Genomic DNA, 17,164 nt, shown 5'->3' with positions numbered 1-17,164 from the left:
GTGAAAACTCACTTTGTACAATATAAGACCTCTAATTTAACATTATGAGTTGCTGTATGCTTATTCACTTTCTTGCCAAGAGTTAGCTAATACAGCGATAGCAAAGATACGAAGACTGTTAGCCAACAGAAAGTAAATAAGTGTATTTCCTAAAATGCAGCTATTGCTATATCTAAGAATAAGCCACCTGTCAAATACTCAAACAGGGGGCAGCATAAGGCCTATCTGCTGGGTGACCGCTAACTGCTGCTAACTGTAGCTGCCGTGATTAACTTTGCATCCGGTGGTTGGACCAAGCCCCTAGGAACAGCCTTCGTAGAGGCCAAACCGTGTAATTACATCACCTGAAGCACCAGGGCCCTAAAAGACATTCCTTTTTGATCATCACAACCCTAGAGAAATGACTCGTTAGAATGTCAGAATGTGAACCATTTGTTCCAATGAAATTACGAAAGTATGGAAAAACTGCAAGATTAAATCATTTGAACTCCATTCCAGTCAACCAAGACAGCCAACCAGAAGTTAGCCGTCACGGTAGGCAGCAGTCTGTAGTGCACACACACTGTGTGCAGCACAACACGGAAGATCCAAGTAATTTTATTGCTGGGAAGTCGAACTTTTTTGACCTCAAAATTCCACAGAGCAGCTTTCTTAGGAATGAAAGGGGCTCATCCTCAGTCACCGTGTCCTTTAAGTCACAGTTTAAGAAGTGAGCATGGTTTTGTGGCATCAGAGCTAGTTTGGGAACAAGTTGAAGATTTGCGAATATTTCCACACACAAAATATTCAGCCGCCTTTCAAATGAGTGACAGGGGGTTAGCATGCTTTTAGGAATTTGTAGCTAACATATCAGGTTAATTATTTTTCACCATGGAATATTTTTCAATGTCATGAAACATATCTGGGGCGGAACAGTTCACCAAATAATGAAAATTCAGTCATTATCTAGGCCACTCACTCTCATGCTGGTGGAAAGTCAGATGAGCTTTTGAAGTTCACAAAACATTTCTGGAGCTTCACAGCAAATCAGCGCTGTGGTTTTCTCCTAAACAACTGAAATAGATGGGGAAAATCAACCAAAACAAAAAACATCAAATGGCCCTATAGATCTCCTTCAGAGTAAGATGTCTCTGGAAGATATTGTTTACACCCTTTTTAGGTCCAAATCTTCACTGTAACTGCTGAGCTAAAATGTTATTTATTTTGTTAACATCCTGATGCGTGCTCGTGTTCGTGCACCCACTCCAGACATTGTGCATGCTAATAATCTTTGGCTCAGCCGCTACAGTGAAGAAAGGGTATAAACAATAATAACTTTTAAAATCAATTTGGGATCCTGGGTCTTTTAGGGATTCAGATTACACCGGATGAGCTGTACGGATGAGGTTTTATAACTTTGTAAAACAAGTACCTATTCACTTCAAGTGTTTAGGAGAATGCTGCATTGTTTTGAGAACTACAAAACTTAACTTGACTTTCCATCGGCACGGGGGCATCGAGTTGATGATGACTGAGTTTTATATTCTGTGTGAACTATTTCTTTTTATTATGTTGCTTATCTGTCACTGTAGTCTGCATTTGAAACATCCTGTACTGTGCACATCTTTGCGTTAGCTATTAGTCTTCATCACAACAGCAATCTCCAAACTACCGTATCACTGCGCATTACCAATGCATGAAATAAAGTGAGAGGAAATAACTAACAGGGGCAGGTCCTCCCGTAATAGTCTGTTGCAAGAATAGCAATTTAATTAGTGAAACTCTCGACTCATGCATCCCCCTGGCTACATTCTTACCCGGTACAGTTTACAGGAATTGCATGACATCATAGGAAACAGAAAATACCCGACAGTATGATAAAGTCACTGTAATACGACCCACGAACACAAGGCAGGTCTCGACAGGAATATTATAGCCTGCAGATATCTTTCAGCAGGGAGGTTAGTTCAAGTGCAGGCAGGAGATTGCATTTCCTGCCAGACTATTGATGGGCTTTAATTCATACCTTGATGTGTTTTTAATGAGGCTATAAAAGTATTCTTATGTATAACATGGACCGCATTGAATTTCTCAAGGCTGTGTTAACTTTCACATCATAGATTTCTTATTATACCTGGAGATAAAGACACTTAGGCTGTCCCCTTCTCCGACTTCAAGTGTTTCGGTAAGAAAAGGTCGGAAATGATAGGTACGTTCACATGCTGGGTCTATTTCTTTTCCCACAAATAGCCAGACCCCACAATAGGGGCACTGTAAATAATGAGGCGTGAGAAAGTCTGACTTGAAAACCAAAGGGAAAAGGGAGTGGACAACAATAGACTTCCTGTCCAAACCAGCTGACATGTCATTTGGGAAAATGTGATTGGTGAAGCCAGAGGACTGCCCACGTCGCGTCAACTCAGAGAAGAAGTAAAAAAAAAAATCGAGTGCGTCAAATGTTTCAGAGATGGAAGATTTAACCCATCAGACCGGTTGGTAAAAGCTGGAGAGGAAGATAAAGTTATTCATAGTTATCAATAAAAAAAAGAAAAAAAAAGGAAAAAAAACAACTGTTTTCTTCAAGAGTTTGTAAAATGCACAGTCGGTGGATACCTCTGGTTCAGCATCAGCAACTCTGGGCCCAATATAATGATTCTAAAAGGCTGAATGAAAATATGATTTTACTGGATTTGATAAGAATCACAAATGTCCTGAGAAACACATGTTGGACCCTGAGCCATATTGGTACTAATGAGGAGAAGGAGGCCATTTCCTCTTACACTGAGCAGTTCTGCTCACACTAATTACTGACACAATAAGCATTAAGCATGGTGAACAATTTCAAAGTCCAGTGTGCAAAACAAGAATCATTGTGTTTTCATTACTTTTTAGTTAGTTTCATTCTTTTATATCTAAAGAGGGAGCGGCCCTCTTCCACAGAGCACCGCCATGTTTGGAAAATCATATGTTTGACAGGTGCTGCAGAGGTGCAGAACAGACAGAATTCAGCTCACCTCCCCAGAAGTCTGGTGACATGGTTTTCAGCGAGAGAGAGGCTTAAAGTAAACCAAACTTGTGCGTGTGCAGGAGACAGAGCGCTCTGATAAGTCTGACTGTGGACTCACAGGTACTCAGTTCCTGGAAAGTGATCGGTGTTGCTGACTAATAGCTGGATTCCTGCAGTAACCGCATGCCTGACTTTGCTCTCTGTGACAGGGCTCTCGGTTTAGGGGTGACTCAATGCGAGACAGAAAACATCCGACTGTACTCGATGAACAAACATCTTCTTCTGAAATTCTACAAGCCTGGAAGGGTCTAGTACTCTGGACATTTTTGCAGAAATACTGCATTTGCACATTTGACCGCAGATGTAATGAAATGGGCGATGAAACCTGAAACCAGACAAAGACATTGCCCATATTGTGTTTTCTGAAGCATCATTCACAGGAATTTAAACCTCAGAACCAAATAATCAATTTTCCTTGTTAGCATTTAGGGAGAAAAAAACAAATCTCACCCAAAACGCAGAAAAAGCACATCATAATCAGCTCCTGCTAACTACAGTTTTCTGCACTCATTCTTATCGTTTGTCAGTGTGTAATGTTTGATGCTTTCCAGGAGTCACCGCGTGATGAGATGTTGTATTTGTGGTATACAGACTTTCCTTCGCCTGCACCTTCCTCCACCTCAGTAGGTGATCTCATGTTTCCAGGAATAAGTTCAACAGTCCCCACAGAGGGGTTGTGAGCGTGTTGTTTTCACCTGTCGATGTTCCGTGTAGGTGGTGAGAGCAATAGTGATACCATCATCATAAGAGCAAGAACAGGAGAAAACAAGACTTTTTTTTTTCCATCGTAGAAAAAGTGAGCAGCGCACAAACACAAGACACAACATGTCTTTTGGCTGCAGTGCATGCTGGTCCAAGTGAGGCTGCCCTGTCTTTCTAACATTTTACATTCATGGAAAGCTCTACAAACTCCATTGATAGCAGTGTTGTAGTTCTGTCTTGTTATCTGCAACTGGGACACAATATATGGCACCTGTATTGCATGAAATCCAGCTCATAGCCATGAAATCTCCACAGACATAGCAGACTTGGTAGTGAAGAGCTAAGTGACTTGTCATCAAATTAAAAGCCAGTTTATTAACTTTCTACCACCTATCTGTGACCCTGTACCTCAACTGTAAGTGATATTGTTGTGAAGGGGAAGCACCTAGGAGCCACAACAAACTGGACACAAAATGGTTGACTGCAAACTCTGTGTGGAGGATACAGAGACATTTTAGCCCACTGGGAGCCTCCAACTCAACAGCTACGGCCTTTTTAACGTCCCACAATGCTCATACATACCATAAAGTCATGCTCACATTAATTTGGTGTGGATGAAGTTGACTTGCCTGCATGCAGCCCTGACCTCAACCCCATCAAACGGGCCGGGCGCTCTCTTCAAACATCAGGCCCTGTACTCACACATTCATTTTGGGGGATTTTGGGGCTTACATGGTTTTAAGCCCCAAAATCCAGTGTTAACATGCTCTGAATTTTACAGTCAACAGCACACATTTCTTTGAGTTTTTTCTTTGGCACATCTGGCTTTGAGCTGAATGCTGAAGTCAGCATGCTAACATGCAAATTGCTGACTGTTAACAGGTATGTGTGTAATGTTAGCATGTTGTCATTTGCTAATTAGCATCAAATGAAAAGTACAGCTGAGGGGGGAGCGTTGGTTTAGCAGGTGTTTAGTCATAAACAAAAGCTTGACAAGAGTATTTGATGATGGTGCGAGATAACAAGGTTGGAGATCACGTCAATGTGATTAACTCCTCCTGAGATGACCATGGCTGTCTCTAGTAAATTTCATAGCAATCCCGGCTATAGCTGTTGAGATCTTCCACTCAGAGCCATAAAATATAAACCTCATGGTAGCACTGCAAGAAAAGTCAGGGATTCATTATCTTGCGACCGTAAACATTAACAAAAATATGTACCAATACCATTTAGTTGATCACGAGATATTTCACAGGGAACTTAGAGTTAGTAAAAATGTTGATGTGCTGACTGATTTAGAGGAAAAGCCAGGGGAGTGCTGCAATTGTCAGGCTTTATCCTGGTGGTACGACCTTCGGTAGGAACTGTAGACTTGTGTGTCAAACTGTATTCTCACCTGAAACAGGGAAACAAAGGGGGAAAGGAAACTCTGCTTAGATACTGTAAACTACCTCACATAGTCACTACCTGTTAAGGGAAATGATCTTGGGTGTTCTCTCTCAGATGTGTTGGTACAGGTCGCTGAAACCAAATTCACAGCCCTGCCAGATGCTCTCACGTCTTTTCCTGTTGTCAATTTCCCCCAGCTCTTCACGGTTAGGCAAATGACACAGTAAGCTCAGCGCGGAGGGAAAGAGATACTCATGATTTCTGCTGATCAGCAGCAGAATGACTCATGTTTTACCATACACTGGAACATCAGCGACATGCACTTACATTGACAGAATGTGTAAAGTCAAGTCAGAGGTGTGCAGTTAAGATTACATTTAAAGGAGTTTCTTTACTTCATGTTAACTTTTATAAATTATGCATATAAAAACTTTAGCCTTTTTTTCTGCCTTTTACATACGGCCTGTCAATTATTGCCTTATAAGATAAGTACACAAATGCTTGCAACATTTATTTTTTAATGAAATGAAATGCAAAATAATTAGTGATCTCAAGATAACAGCATTAAAAAAATAATTGCGAGCGCAGCTGTTCTTGGCTTCCGTATATTTGTGAATGGTGGTAATAGTGGTAAAAATGTCCAGGATTTAATTAGTTTTTAATCTAAATAGTTTCTTTAATTTCTGTTCAAGACTTCATTTGGTTTAAGTCTAATAAAGAGAATTGGTTACACTTAATTATGAGCATTAGCTTGATCACAAGGCGTGAAGTAACTGTGGATTAATAATCTGGTGACTGATCATCTACTAAGTGTGAACTAATCACATTTACGTGATTAGACAATAATGTCATTGTGAGTTGATAATTGTGAGCTACAGAAATTCATGACACATCCTGCTTTCAACATGTCTCTGAACTGCATCTTCTGAAACAGACCTTTAAAATGATGGCACAAATATAACGAGTGGGACCACAATGCAGACAGTGTCAGCCAATTAAAAAAAACAATTTATTTAGATACATACGCTTTAAAACATCTCTAAGCTATTCTAAATTTAACATTAAATCGTAAAAGTTCATGTCACTGCTGCTGACCAGGACGATCGCAACCCACAGGGCGGTCAGCAACACCTTAACTTCCAAAACAGTAGACATCCTACGAATTCTCCGTTACTGCTGCTCAAGCTAATGATCTGCTCAAAAATTCAGTAAGCATCAGTGATCATGGTTGACAACACTCGATATGTTTCTTATTTGAGATCTGCAAGATGTGCAGAGCAGCAAAGTGACAACCTGACCACAACATTTACTGCGCCGTACTTTGCAGCAGATCTCATATAAGAAAACCTCTCGTCCTCTTTTTTGATCTTATATGACTGTCTGCAGTGTGGTGAAAGGGATTTACAAAAAAGACTGTGACTAAGTAATTATAGTGGCTAAATCCTGTGCAGTTACTCTTAAGGAAACTAATCAGTTTCGGAGTTCTGTGGCAGGTATAGGTAAAGATGTCAAAGGCAGACTTTTTTAGCCATATAAAACACATACGTAGGTAGCATAGCTCTACTAATCTGCACTCTGAGGGTGTCCTGTGCAGTGCCGGATTAGAATTAGCCATGCTTTGCAATTGGTCAGATCTGCAAAACCATTCAGCAGACATTCTAAAGAGCTATATGTGGGCCACCACCACTCAGGAGGCTTGAGTTAGCAATTTGCATCTCGTTAAGCCTCCCACTCAGAGCTCCATGTGTGCCTCCCTTATTGGCTTTTGATTCAAAAAGTTCACAGTGTCCCCGCTGTCCTGGCTCGGGGTGGACAGGTACTCTAGCTCGTAGCCTCCGCTTCTGTTGGCCGGCCGGACTTCAGTCGATGTTTTCTTGTGTTCCAGGATCTGCTGCAGCTGGTGGCTAGCGTATTCAGGCTTGGTGGTGAGGGCTCCTTCGGGAACCTCTATGCCCAAGATGTCAGTGACCATGTAGGGGCGAAGCCAGCCCACCAGAGGGGTGCTGCCCGGGGTGTAGTGGGTCTGCTTGTGGTAGAAGAGAAGTCCATCCACCTACAGCCAGATGAGATGCAAACAAAATGTCTCTCTGTTTGTGTTTCATATAAAGACAAAGAATCATCTCCCCAAAAATCCTCACACTTAGCATTTTCAAACACTACTTGCAATGTGCAACACTAAGGTGTTTGCTGGAAACAGTTGAAGGACAAGAGAACTTTTCTTACGCCGAAACTGTACTCAGCTGCCAGGGCTTTCTGAATCGACTCCGCTGTGCAGTCAGTGCTTTGGAGGCTCACAAACCGGAACTGTCAGACCAAACAAAACCAGAGCACCACCTTGTTAGTTCCAAACACAATTTGTCTTCTTGTCAAATGTGAGAAATTGCTTTCCAATGGCAAGTTTACTCTACAAGGACTAAGCCTGATTTAGCTCCTGCTGGGCTCTGCCACACGAACGCAGAAGATTAAAAGGTGGAACTTAAACTCAAAGTTCACTCAGGCATCCTAAAAGCACCATAATCTTCCAGATTTGTGTGTAATAATCACTTAAAAGCCCAATTAGGACCGAAGGACTGAGGATGGAGTTTGCCTTTCCTTTGTCTCATTCCCCCCTGAGGAGATTTAAGTTCAAGTAGAGGTCTTTATTCATCCCACATGTGGAAACAAGGTGCAGTGAGGCACAAAGCACAACAAGCACAAAATGCAGGAAACCAAGATTGAATAAACATTTTACAGCGTCTTATCCACCAATTCTAGGAACTGAAAACTAGGAAGGAAAAATGGAACACAGAGTGAGGAGGCTCTATTCCTGCTGTTACTCACAGGGTTGCGTTTGGCAATTTCTGATAGGCCGTCCGCCTCCTGAACTTTGGAATGGAGCCAGTAGAAACGGAACTCGGTCTGTTGATGAGAGAACAAGCGATGTAAACAAGAAAACTTTTTTGCGAATCCAGAGCCAATGAGATGGGCAACGTGGCAAAAACGCACATCTGTGGCCCAGACTTTGCTACTTAAGCAATTAGACAAGCATTCCTGGATTGTTGGAGGATTAGAAGTCAGTTTTACCGGGCAGTCGTAGACCGGGTGGCCTCTCCAGCACATGACATCCAGGATATAGTATGTTCTGTCCACCTCGCTGTAAATGCAGTCCAAGATCGTGTAGTCTGCAAGAAAAACATACACAGGGCTATTTATGGATTTAGTGTATATACCGGTGGAAAACGCATTCATAATCACATATTTATGCCAATATTTACTAAATAGAAAGACTTAAGAGGACTTTTAGAGTCTCATAATAGAAGTACTCTATACAAACTGTATCTTCAAGGGGTTTGATGGGATTATTGATTGATACAAGCTGCACAAAAGTTACAAGTTAAGATATTCGGTTGTACAAATAACTTTTTTGATCCTGTATGATATTTTGGAACAAAAAGTAGCCAGGAGATTTCTAAAATACCAACATCCACCCACCACCACGAACAGTGCTGCAAGGCATTTTGGCAACAAACACGGCTGTGGAAAAAAGGCTGTGATTTTTGACCTCCTTACTGTCCAGTTGTTTCCTTTTATTTCCCAGTAAAAGTTTTAAAATCTCTTTCAATGTGGAAGTCGAGGATCTAAGTCTATGTTTTATCATTGTGTTATAAACATTAACCTATAATTACACTGTATTTGGTACCTTTGTAACATCTGGGATCTGATCTAGAATTCAAAATAAAGGTCTGTGAGTTTGAACAAAACTTCAGTCCATGGTATGACTCTGTGATGGCTGTCCCACCAGAAGGTAGATGGGTGTAAGAGGATAAATAACCGTCTGTGATTATTGCAATAAAACGTAAGCTTGATGTTCCTGGAAAGTAAATTGAACAGGTAAATGGGAACAAGTGGTGGAAGCTACTGCTGGTCCATATCTTTCCTGTGAGGCTAAATTGCCCGAGCTCACCAATATAATAGACCACTGCGCTCCACATACAACGGACCACCTACCTTTTCCCATGGCTGAGTTGTGTCGGTTCCCACCGGGCAGCAGGGAGGGGAAACGGTTCACACAGTAGCCGCTTTTAGTGTAGGCCGCAGTGGAACCCTACAGAAACACAGTTGATACATGAGGGAAATGTTACTACGGTGGCAGCTACTCTCCTCTCTGTCATTTTAACTGTTAAACTCAAACTGAAATTTATTTTGCCAAGTTGTTGGCTGTAAGAAAGAGAAAAAAGATCAGATCATTTGATAATTTGGTATCTTCTAGTGATTGACCTTATCTTGGCCCCAGTGTTTCACTATCATGCATTACATGATACAAAACTCTTGATATTTGTAAAACAAAAACTATAATTAATTTTAGATTTTTTATAGATTATAATTTATTCAGAATCATTACAACAACATTATTTGGTAATACAATATATAAAGGGCATAACAGATCACATCGCTGCTCCAGCTGAAATGATTAGCCGGTGACAAGACAATCCTCACAACACGACTTCACTGGAAATATAAGAGCCATTTCTGAGTTATCGCCCAGCCCTGGTTCAAATGTATCATAATTGATGTGGATTTTCTATTTTGTTTGCCCTAAATGCACCTAAAATAGGAAAGTGTAACATACTTCAATTCCCAGGACAACTTGATGATTGCCTGATTAATGGCCCCATTTATAGCTTCCATTATTCTCATGCCACCATCATTTACAACATTTGGAGTTGTTTTGTATTAGTCAATCCCAGCAGACACTGAACATTCTAACTTGATAGACTTCTTGATAGAATTGGTGCCACAAGAGTTCCCACAGAGCTGCACAGAAACTTTTGAGAAGATAAAAAGCTAAAAGTGTCACATTGTAACTCTGAAAACTAAATTTGAATTGATGCAAGGAGATGAAACATGTCGCATTCAGTTTTCCTCAAGCAACAGAAACCATCTGCCGTTTCTGTTTTAAGCGTCTTCAGCTCTTGTTTTCAGTCTCTGGTTTTGTCGTCAATGAGGTCAAAGTCTGAAATAATGAGTGAGGAACCAGATGACTGTCAGTATGATGTGGCAGGTGGTTGCATCACAGGGTGTGGAGTGTATGTGACACTCGTACAACAAATATTTGTGTTTGGCAATAGAGGAAAGCTGTAGTCTAGTGCCAGAATGACAGGACAGGCATGTTTTACCAGAGTTACCAGTAATCTGCATCTCAAGCTGATGAGCTTTTATTACTCAATACCCACAAAACTGACACAGTATGAGGTAAAGGAGGCAGTTGCCTTCCGTTCAACACATAGAAGATGTTGTAAGAGAGTACATTAGAAAATCCCCCATGTTATGATGGAGATGATCTTTCTTCACAAGAAGATACTGACAGCAAATTTCACTTCCCTTGATATTTAGATGAGATGAGGCTTAAAGGTGAGATTGGACGTTTTTTGTTGTTGTGTTGTCATGATGCTTGAATTTCTAACTTCTATACAATACGTTGAAAACTATATATATATATATGTATAATATATATATAATATTCGATTACATTTTCAATCCCAAGTGCAAAAATTGACACAACACAGAGCATTAAATAAAGAGTTTTGTGAAAAGATATAACAAGGCTTAAAAATGACAAACTATGCTTTTGTCGACTTGGTTGATAGCAAGAAACAGTAAAGAGGGTGTCTTGAGCTGTTGGTATCGACAATTGATACCAACAACTAAAGAGATTGTGATAAACGTAAGTTTCATCTCCAGGCTCCCAACATTTTCTGTAGACAAGAGGTTTCAAATCTTCAGATTAAAAGTGTTGCCTATGGGCCTTGATGGTTATATTAAAGATAAAATGTTTTTGAGGATGTGATGATCAAGGCAAAACAAGCATATTGTAGATATTACCAGTCTCTGACTTTACAATACTATACCATACTATACTATAAATACCACATTGTTGTTTCCCTTTTAGCCCATCTGCAAATGCACTGAGGCCTGGTACTGTTCCACAACCCTATATCTGATCATGATACTACTGCTTTAGAAATTATACAAAAAAACCTTTTGTGTTTTGGCTAAACGAGAGCATTCAGAGTAGAAGAAAATTGGGAAAACAATAAAAAATGTAACACCCTCATGTCTCTTTTTTCACCAGGCACCTTTCACAGCAAAGAGGAAGACATTCCATCTTTTCTGATCTTTTTGTTCCCATGTTATCATCTAATGACATGACATGACATGATTCAGATTAGAGAACATTCTGACTAGTGTCGTTCATCTTAATTCAATTTCGAAAATCGAAATTTCTATCAGGGCTGAAAATGACACATCAACAACAGCAAGGATGGAAACTAGTTCAAAATCCAAAAAGAGGCAGCTCACACATTAACAATGTGGTGCTTTGAAATAATTATTGTTTTCCTTCATGACTTCTAAAATTCATGGACCAGAGCCAGAGAGCGTGTAGAAGAACAGTGACAGGTTCTTACCTTGGAGGCAACAATGAGAGATCTTTTCCCCACAGGACAGACCACCATCAGCCAATCAGTGTCCAGTTCTGATGGCACATCCACCAGCCACTCTGACAGCATGATCTATGGAGAAAGAAAAAATCTTTTTTACATCTTCATCAAAGCTGGATTCAAGAGTCAAAAAATGGTCAAATGTTGGAATCCAACAAGCTTGTTGTTGGGCAGTCATTCTAGAAACTCATGCCCCCTCTGCTGGCCAAGATGAAGAACACATTAAGATGGAACATAGGTTAATGTGCTGTCGTTCACTCATGAATAAGATCTGTGGGTAATAACACATAAAGCACTGACCTGGTTTGCGTAATGTTTTGGCAGCTTCCTCCTCTCAACCTCCATCCCCTCTTCCTCCTCTGTGGTATCGTCTTGCCCCCGTTCCCCCTCCTCTTGTTTCTCCATGTCGTCCTCTCCATCGCTGTCTGCCCCCGTCCAGTCCCCATCAGCCAGACGCCGCGCATGGTTGACGTAGTTTAACCTTTTACTGAGATAAGTGATGGAGGAAAGACACATTCCAATATTTGCATTGTCTTATTACAACATGAAAACATAAATGAGTTATTTATCTGTACATAAGCCATAGTAGTCACTCAAAACATTTTGAACTAGAGCTGCAATTTATGTTTATTTTTATTGTTGATTAATCTGTTGAATATTTTCTCATCCAATCGATTTGTTGTTTGGTCTATAAAATGTCAGAAAATGTTGATCAGAGTTTTCCCAAAGGCCAAGACGATGTTCTCAAATATCTTGTTTTGTACCGAAAGATACTCAGTTTACTGTCAGAGTAGAGAAACCGGGATATATTCACATTGAAGAGGCTGTTTATTAGGCTCTGTACTAATGTCCCTTCTTCAGTTAAAACCGCATGTTGAAAAACTGAAAGTTCAGGACATTTACCTTTTCTGCAGGTCAAGAAAGCGCCGGCGTCGCTCGCTCTGCTCCAGCACGCTGTATTTGCTCTTGTACTGTGCCAGCCGAGGGTGGGGGGCGGCCGTACTGTTGGGCTCTTTGGACACAGCGAAGCTGGCCGAGAGGGCTTTGGTCAGGTCATCCATGGGGACTCTGTTCAACCAATCCAAATATGGTTATACACATTATTTTCCCTCGTTCCCTCTCAGATTCATCATGCCCTCCCCTGACACTACTAGTGCTTTTTATATTGTGAGGAGATGTGTAAGATGAATTCATGAATAATCGTAAAATTCAAGCCTGAAAATGAAAATAATGGCAAAATTCATGGAACAGAACATATAGAATCTTTATGAAGATTTTGCAGGATTGGCTCCATTTCGGTTTGCTACAACACGTGTTACTGTTACGGTCTTAGTGTTGCAGGTCTGTGCGTGAATTTTGTGTTGTTTCTCCTCCACTTGCCAACCTCTCCTTGCCTCTTTGCCTATGAGTGAACGATCGCACCTGATCTCCCTCACCATTAGGCCTTGGTGATTTATAAGCTCCGTGTGAAATCACATGGGGAACAGTTTGCCAGGCAGCTGTAGTGTTCTGCGTGAGCCAGAATCTTGATTGGTAAGGTGATTTCTTCTATTAAATTAGTGATCAAACATTTAGCGCCAGAGTTTGTTCTGAACTATGGTAACATTGTTTTTCTATTTTTTTTGTTGCAGGCTGACAGGCCACTTCCTTTTTTTTTTTTTTTTTTTAAAAAAAGGCAATTTCTTTTTACATTTACAGCAGACACTTTGAGTATTCTGGTAGTTCATAGCCATTTGTGCATCTGTTTGACATTTGCATGATGGCACAAGTGTTCTTTTCCTGTAGTATGTTCCTCCAAAAACAGTTATAATATAGCTGATACCAATATATCTGTGACAGGCCAACATCTGCCCATAAAATCACCCAACCGATGTATCAATCATGCTCTATTTTAATTCACACTGTTATAACACAGAAAAAAGCAGCACATTTGAGCAGCTGTGAATCTTTGGCACATTTGCTTGATACATAAGTAAAATAAAACGTTGTTAATAAAAACCGGTGGCAATGTCTTTACTTTGATTTGACTAATAATTAGACTTATCCTTCCAGAATGAGTACAGATGGCTTTTTGTCTATCGCAGTCTTTAGTGGGGTACCATCATTAGATCCCTGATAGTAGCATAACCCAGCCAGTCACCATGTAAACACATATTTACTGGTGATTATCAACATTAGATGTTGCGCTCATCAAAACTCCTTCGCCTCTGTCTGACCCTTACACCAAACGGAGTCAAACACCACAGAAGAAGAAAAGGGGGCTTCATGTTGTTAGCTAATTCCAATGCAAACATACATAAATGTATGCACCAAGCTAAGAAAGTATGACAAAATGTAACGTCGACTGTTATTGGCAGAACGTTTCACCCACATCACTAGGGCAAACAACTTCTACTACAGGTGATGAACCCTTATCTGGTGGGTTTGACGGCATTCTAGGACATGGAAAAAGCCCGGGGACTGTGTCAGACTGCTTCATCAAGCTTAGTTAGCTAGTCATGTATATTAGCATGTTAGCAGTTGGTAGCATTGCGCTAAACCTGCTAGCAACATGTGGGCCGACCAACCGTTAGAAACTCTGTTTCACGAGCGGGACGTTACTGCTTTAATTTCCTACTTGATGCACACAACTATCAGATACAAGCTAACTGCTGGACATGGCGTCTGGTAAGATGATAACTGGTAACATTAGCTACAAACATACCTTGGACATTCGGGGAGGCTGTTGTTGAAACGTCACGCTGTCATGTTTCCCTCCGAAGTGAGTCTAACTGCGGACTCACAGAACCGCAGGACACGCCCACTGCATGATGCAGCCTCGAAACGGGCACAGTTTGGTTCGGTTGTACACACCAGAACTGCTCGGGTTGATTTAAGCACAACGATAAATTGGTAAGGTTTTAGGAAAAGACCATGGTTTAAGTTAAAATACGTTTGTTAATACAGGAAGTTATTTCAGGGGGCGTGCCATGAATTAAAGTGGGCGTGTCCTGAAGGCCTTCGTTTTTTAGTTGGCCGAGTAAACACAGCAAACTATCCCGGAGTTAACACAGAACACCTTTGCACTTCATAGAAATACTGAGAATCTGGTGCGCACATGAGCTTGGGGGTTTTCTAAAACAACAATAACAGCAACAACATCAGACAACAAAACAATCTTGTGTGACTTAAGCATGTTTGCCAGGTCTCTATGTATGTGTATAAATACCTAGTCGCAATAATAACACTTATTAATTGTAATGATTATTATTACTGCCTGATCCCATGATGTGTAAAAAGTTAAATTGGAACTTTAGTTGAGTAAAAAGTTACCAGCTACATTCGTAGAGGGGAAATAGTATTAAGCAGTATACACTTGGAGTATTCATTGAAGTGTTAGGGTTAGGTTCCTCGGTATGGAGAATTACTGTTCTGTAGGCTATTGTACTTAACGCATAGCCTCTATAATCTAACTCTGATTATCTTTTTGGTTTTTTACATTTGTTTTGATAATCCATAGAGCTCTTTGAGCTGTTTTAATACGAAATGGTACAATGCAAACACAACTGGAGGATAGAATTCTAACATCTTATGTTAAAGTAATATCTGTACAGAATATGAACTACAGCTTTATAATGTGAAGAGTGGTGTTAAAATCTGTTAAAATCAAGTTATCGAGACTATAATATGCAAACATATGAAGATAATACATAGACTACCACTACTACAACAGATGTTACTGTGGTGGCTCAGTAGTTGATGAAGTATTTAGATCCTTTACTTGAGTGAAAATACACTACAATGTAATTACGCTAGGAGTAGATCGTCATGGCTTTTTCAGGGCTGATACAGATTATTATTACCCATTATTCTTAATCAAGGAAACTGAAAACCTGAGCCTGAAAAAACATTTGCAGTAAAAATGAAACTCTGTGTTAATATTTTGGACAACCAGTGATGAAATAAACCTAAGAACAAAAATATTGTTCTTAAGAACAATTTTGAGGTACATAACTTAAGTAATTCCATTTTCTGCTACTTTATACTTTCTTTCCACTACATGTATTTGATAAATTCAGTTACTTTGCAGATTCACATCATTTTATTGTATACAGGATAGTTATTGTGATGTGTTACCAATCAGATAGTGTTGTGGACATGACGCAGTGTCAGAGGATTCTGCATCAGAGCCAAAGTAGCACATTTTTAAAATAGTAATCTGCCAGAAAAATCACTGACACCGATAATTGGGAAAATGCTGAATATCAGCCAGAGCCGCTAATCATCTACCCCTAAAATATACTTCATTACAAGTAAAGGTCGAGTCCTGAAAATGCTGCTTTGGTAAATGTATTGGGAAATATAAAAAGTAAAAGCACTGAATACAGAAAATGGAACCTGTAACTGTTACACAATTATACATCATACCATTAGATTATTATTGTTTCCAACATTATTCAATTTAGAGCTGGTTGAGTTGAACTGATTATTTACAGTTTATTTATTTTGAATTGAATCTGCAGATTATTTTTCAATTAATCAATCAATGCTTTAATGTGTTGATGCTTTCAGTTACCCAGAACCAGAAGTGACATCCTTCACAGTGCTTGTTTTGTCCAACCAATACTTACCAATACCAACACTACAAATGACTGAAAATAAAGTTATCAGAAGGAAAGAACAAACTCTTACTTTGTAAAGGAACTAGTAACTAAAACTATCAGATAAGTATAATGCAGTAAAAAGCACAACATGTCCCTCTGTAATATAATGGATTAGTAGAGGGTGATGCTGATACCAGTATTAAGATATTAGGGATATTCTTATGTGCAAATAATACGTATATCCCTGTAAATGTGGTTATCAAACACATGTGACAAAGATACATAGAGAATGGAGGCAGGATATTTTATGGTTTAACAATTACCTTTACTGTCCAAAGTGACATAATTGGAGAGAAACAGTAAACTTGAATTTATTTGAACTATGAATTTTATAGTTATTTCACCTGTACGCATCTTTTTTTCTGCATGATGTTCCTCCAAAAACGGTTGAAATATAGCTGACACCAATATATCTGTGAGGGGCCAACATGTGCCCATAAAATCACCCGACTGATATATCGGTCAGTTGATTTTATGAGTGAAATTATATGATAATAAATACTGGTGGCAGTGTCTTTACTTTGACTTGTCCAATGATTAGACTTATCCTTCCAGCATCAGTATAGATGACTGTTTGCCTATTACAGTCCGTAGTGGGATACCATCATTAGATCCTGATGGTAACATAACCCATCCAGTCACCATGTAAACACATATTCAACGGTGATTGACAACATTAGACCTTGTGCTCATCAAAACGTCATGTGTAAACTAATAACTAAAGCTGTCAGATAGATATGATGCAGTAAAAAGCACAATATGTCCCTGTGTTATTTAGTGGACTAGTACAAAGTGCCATGACATCATCTTCATCTAAATCCCGATTACATAAAGTGGACCCTTGATGTTGTAATCTGCGTTGCGGGCAGTACTCTCTTTCTCCTGCAGGGGGCGGTGTTGAGCTT

General features: G+C 39.9%; 1 protein-coding gene across 1 annotated transcript; it reads right to left on the bottom strand.

The window, feature by feature from the left end:
* Positions 1–5,635: 5,635 nt before the first annotated feature.
* Positions 5,636–14,558, bottom strand: snupn (snurportin 1). The gene is made up of 9 exons (XM_030425486.1): positions 14,321–14,558; positions 12,520–12,684; positions 11,917–12,103; positions 11,584–11,688; positions 9,125–9,221; positions 8,201–8,298; positions 7,958–8,035; positions 7,361–7,441; positions 5,636–7,190 (listed from the first exon to the last, which is right to left on the bottom strand). The coding sequence occupies exons 2-9, from the start codon at positions 12,675–12,677 to the stop codon at positions 6,870–6,872; spliced, it is 1,125 nt and encodes a 374-aa protein (XP_030281346.1). The 5' UTR covers positions 12,678–12,684; positions 14,321–14,558; the 3' UTR covers positions 5,636–6,869.
* Between the last annotated feature and the right edge of the window lie 2,606 nt (positions 14,559–17,164).

Source organism: Sparus aurata, chromosome 8, assembly GCF_900880675.1.
Source record: "Sparus aurata chromosome 8, fSpaAur1.1, whole genome shotgun sequence".
In the NCBI taxonomy this organism is placed as follows: Eukaryota; Metazoa; Chordata; class Actinopteri; order Spariformes; family Sparidae; genus Sparus; species Sparus aurata.
The sequence above is the reverse complement of the archived record's forward strand: the minus strand, read 5'-3'. Positions and strand labels throughout refer to the sequence as shown.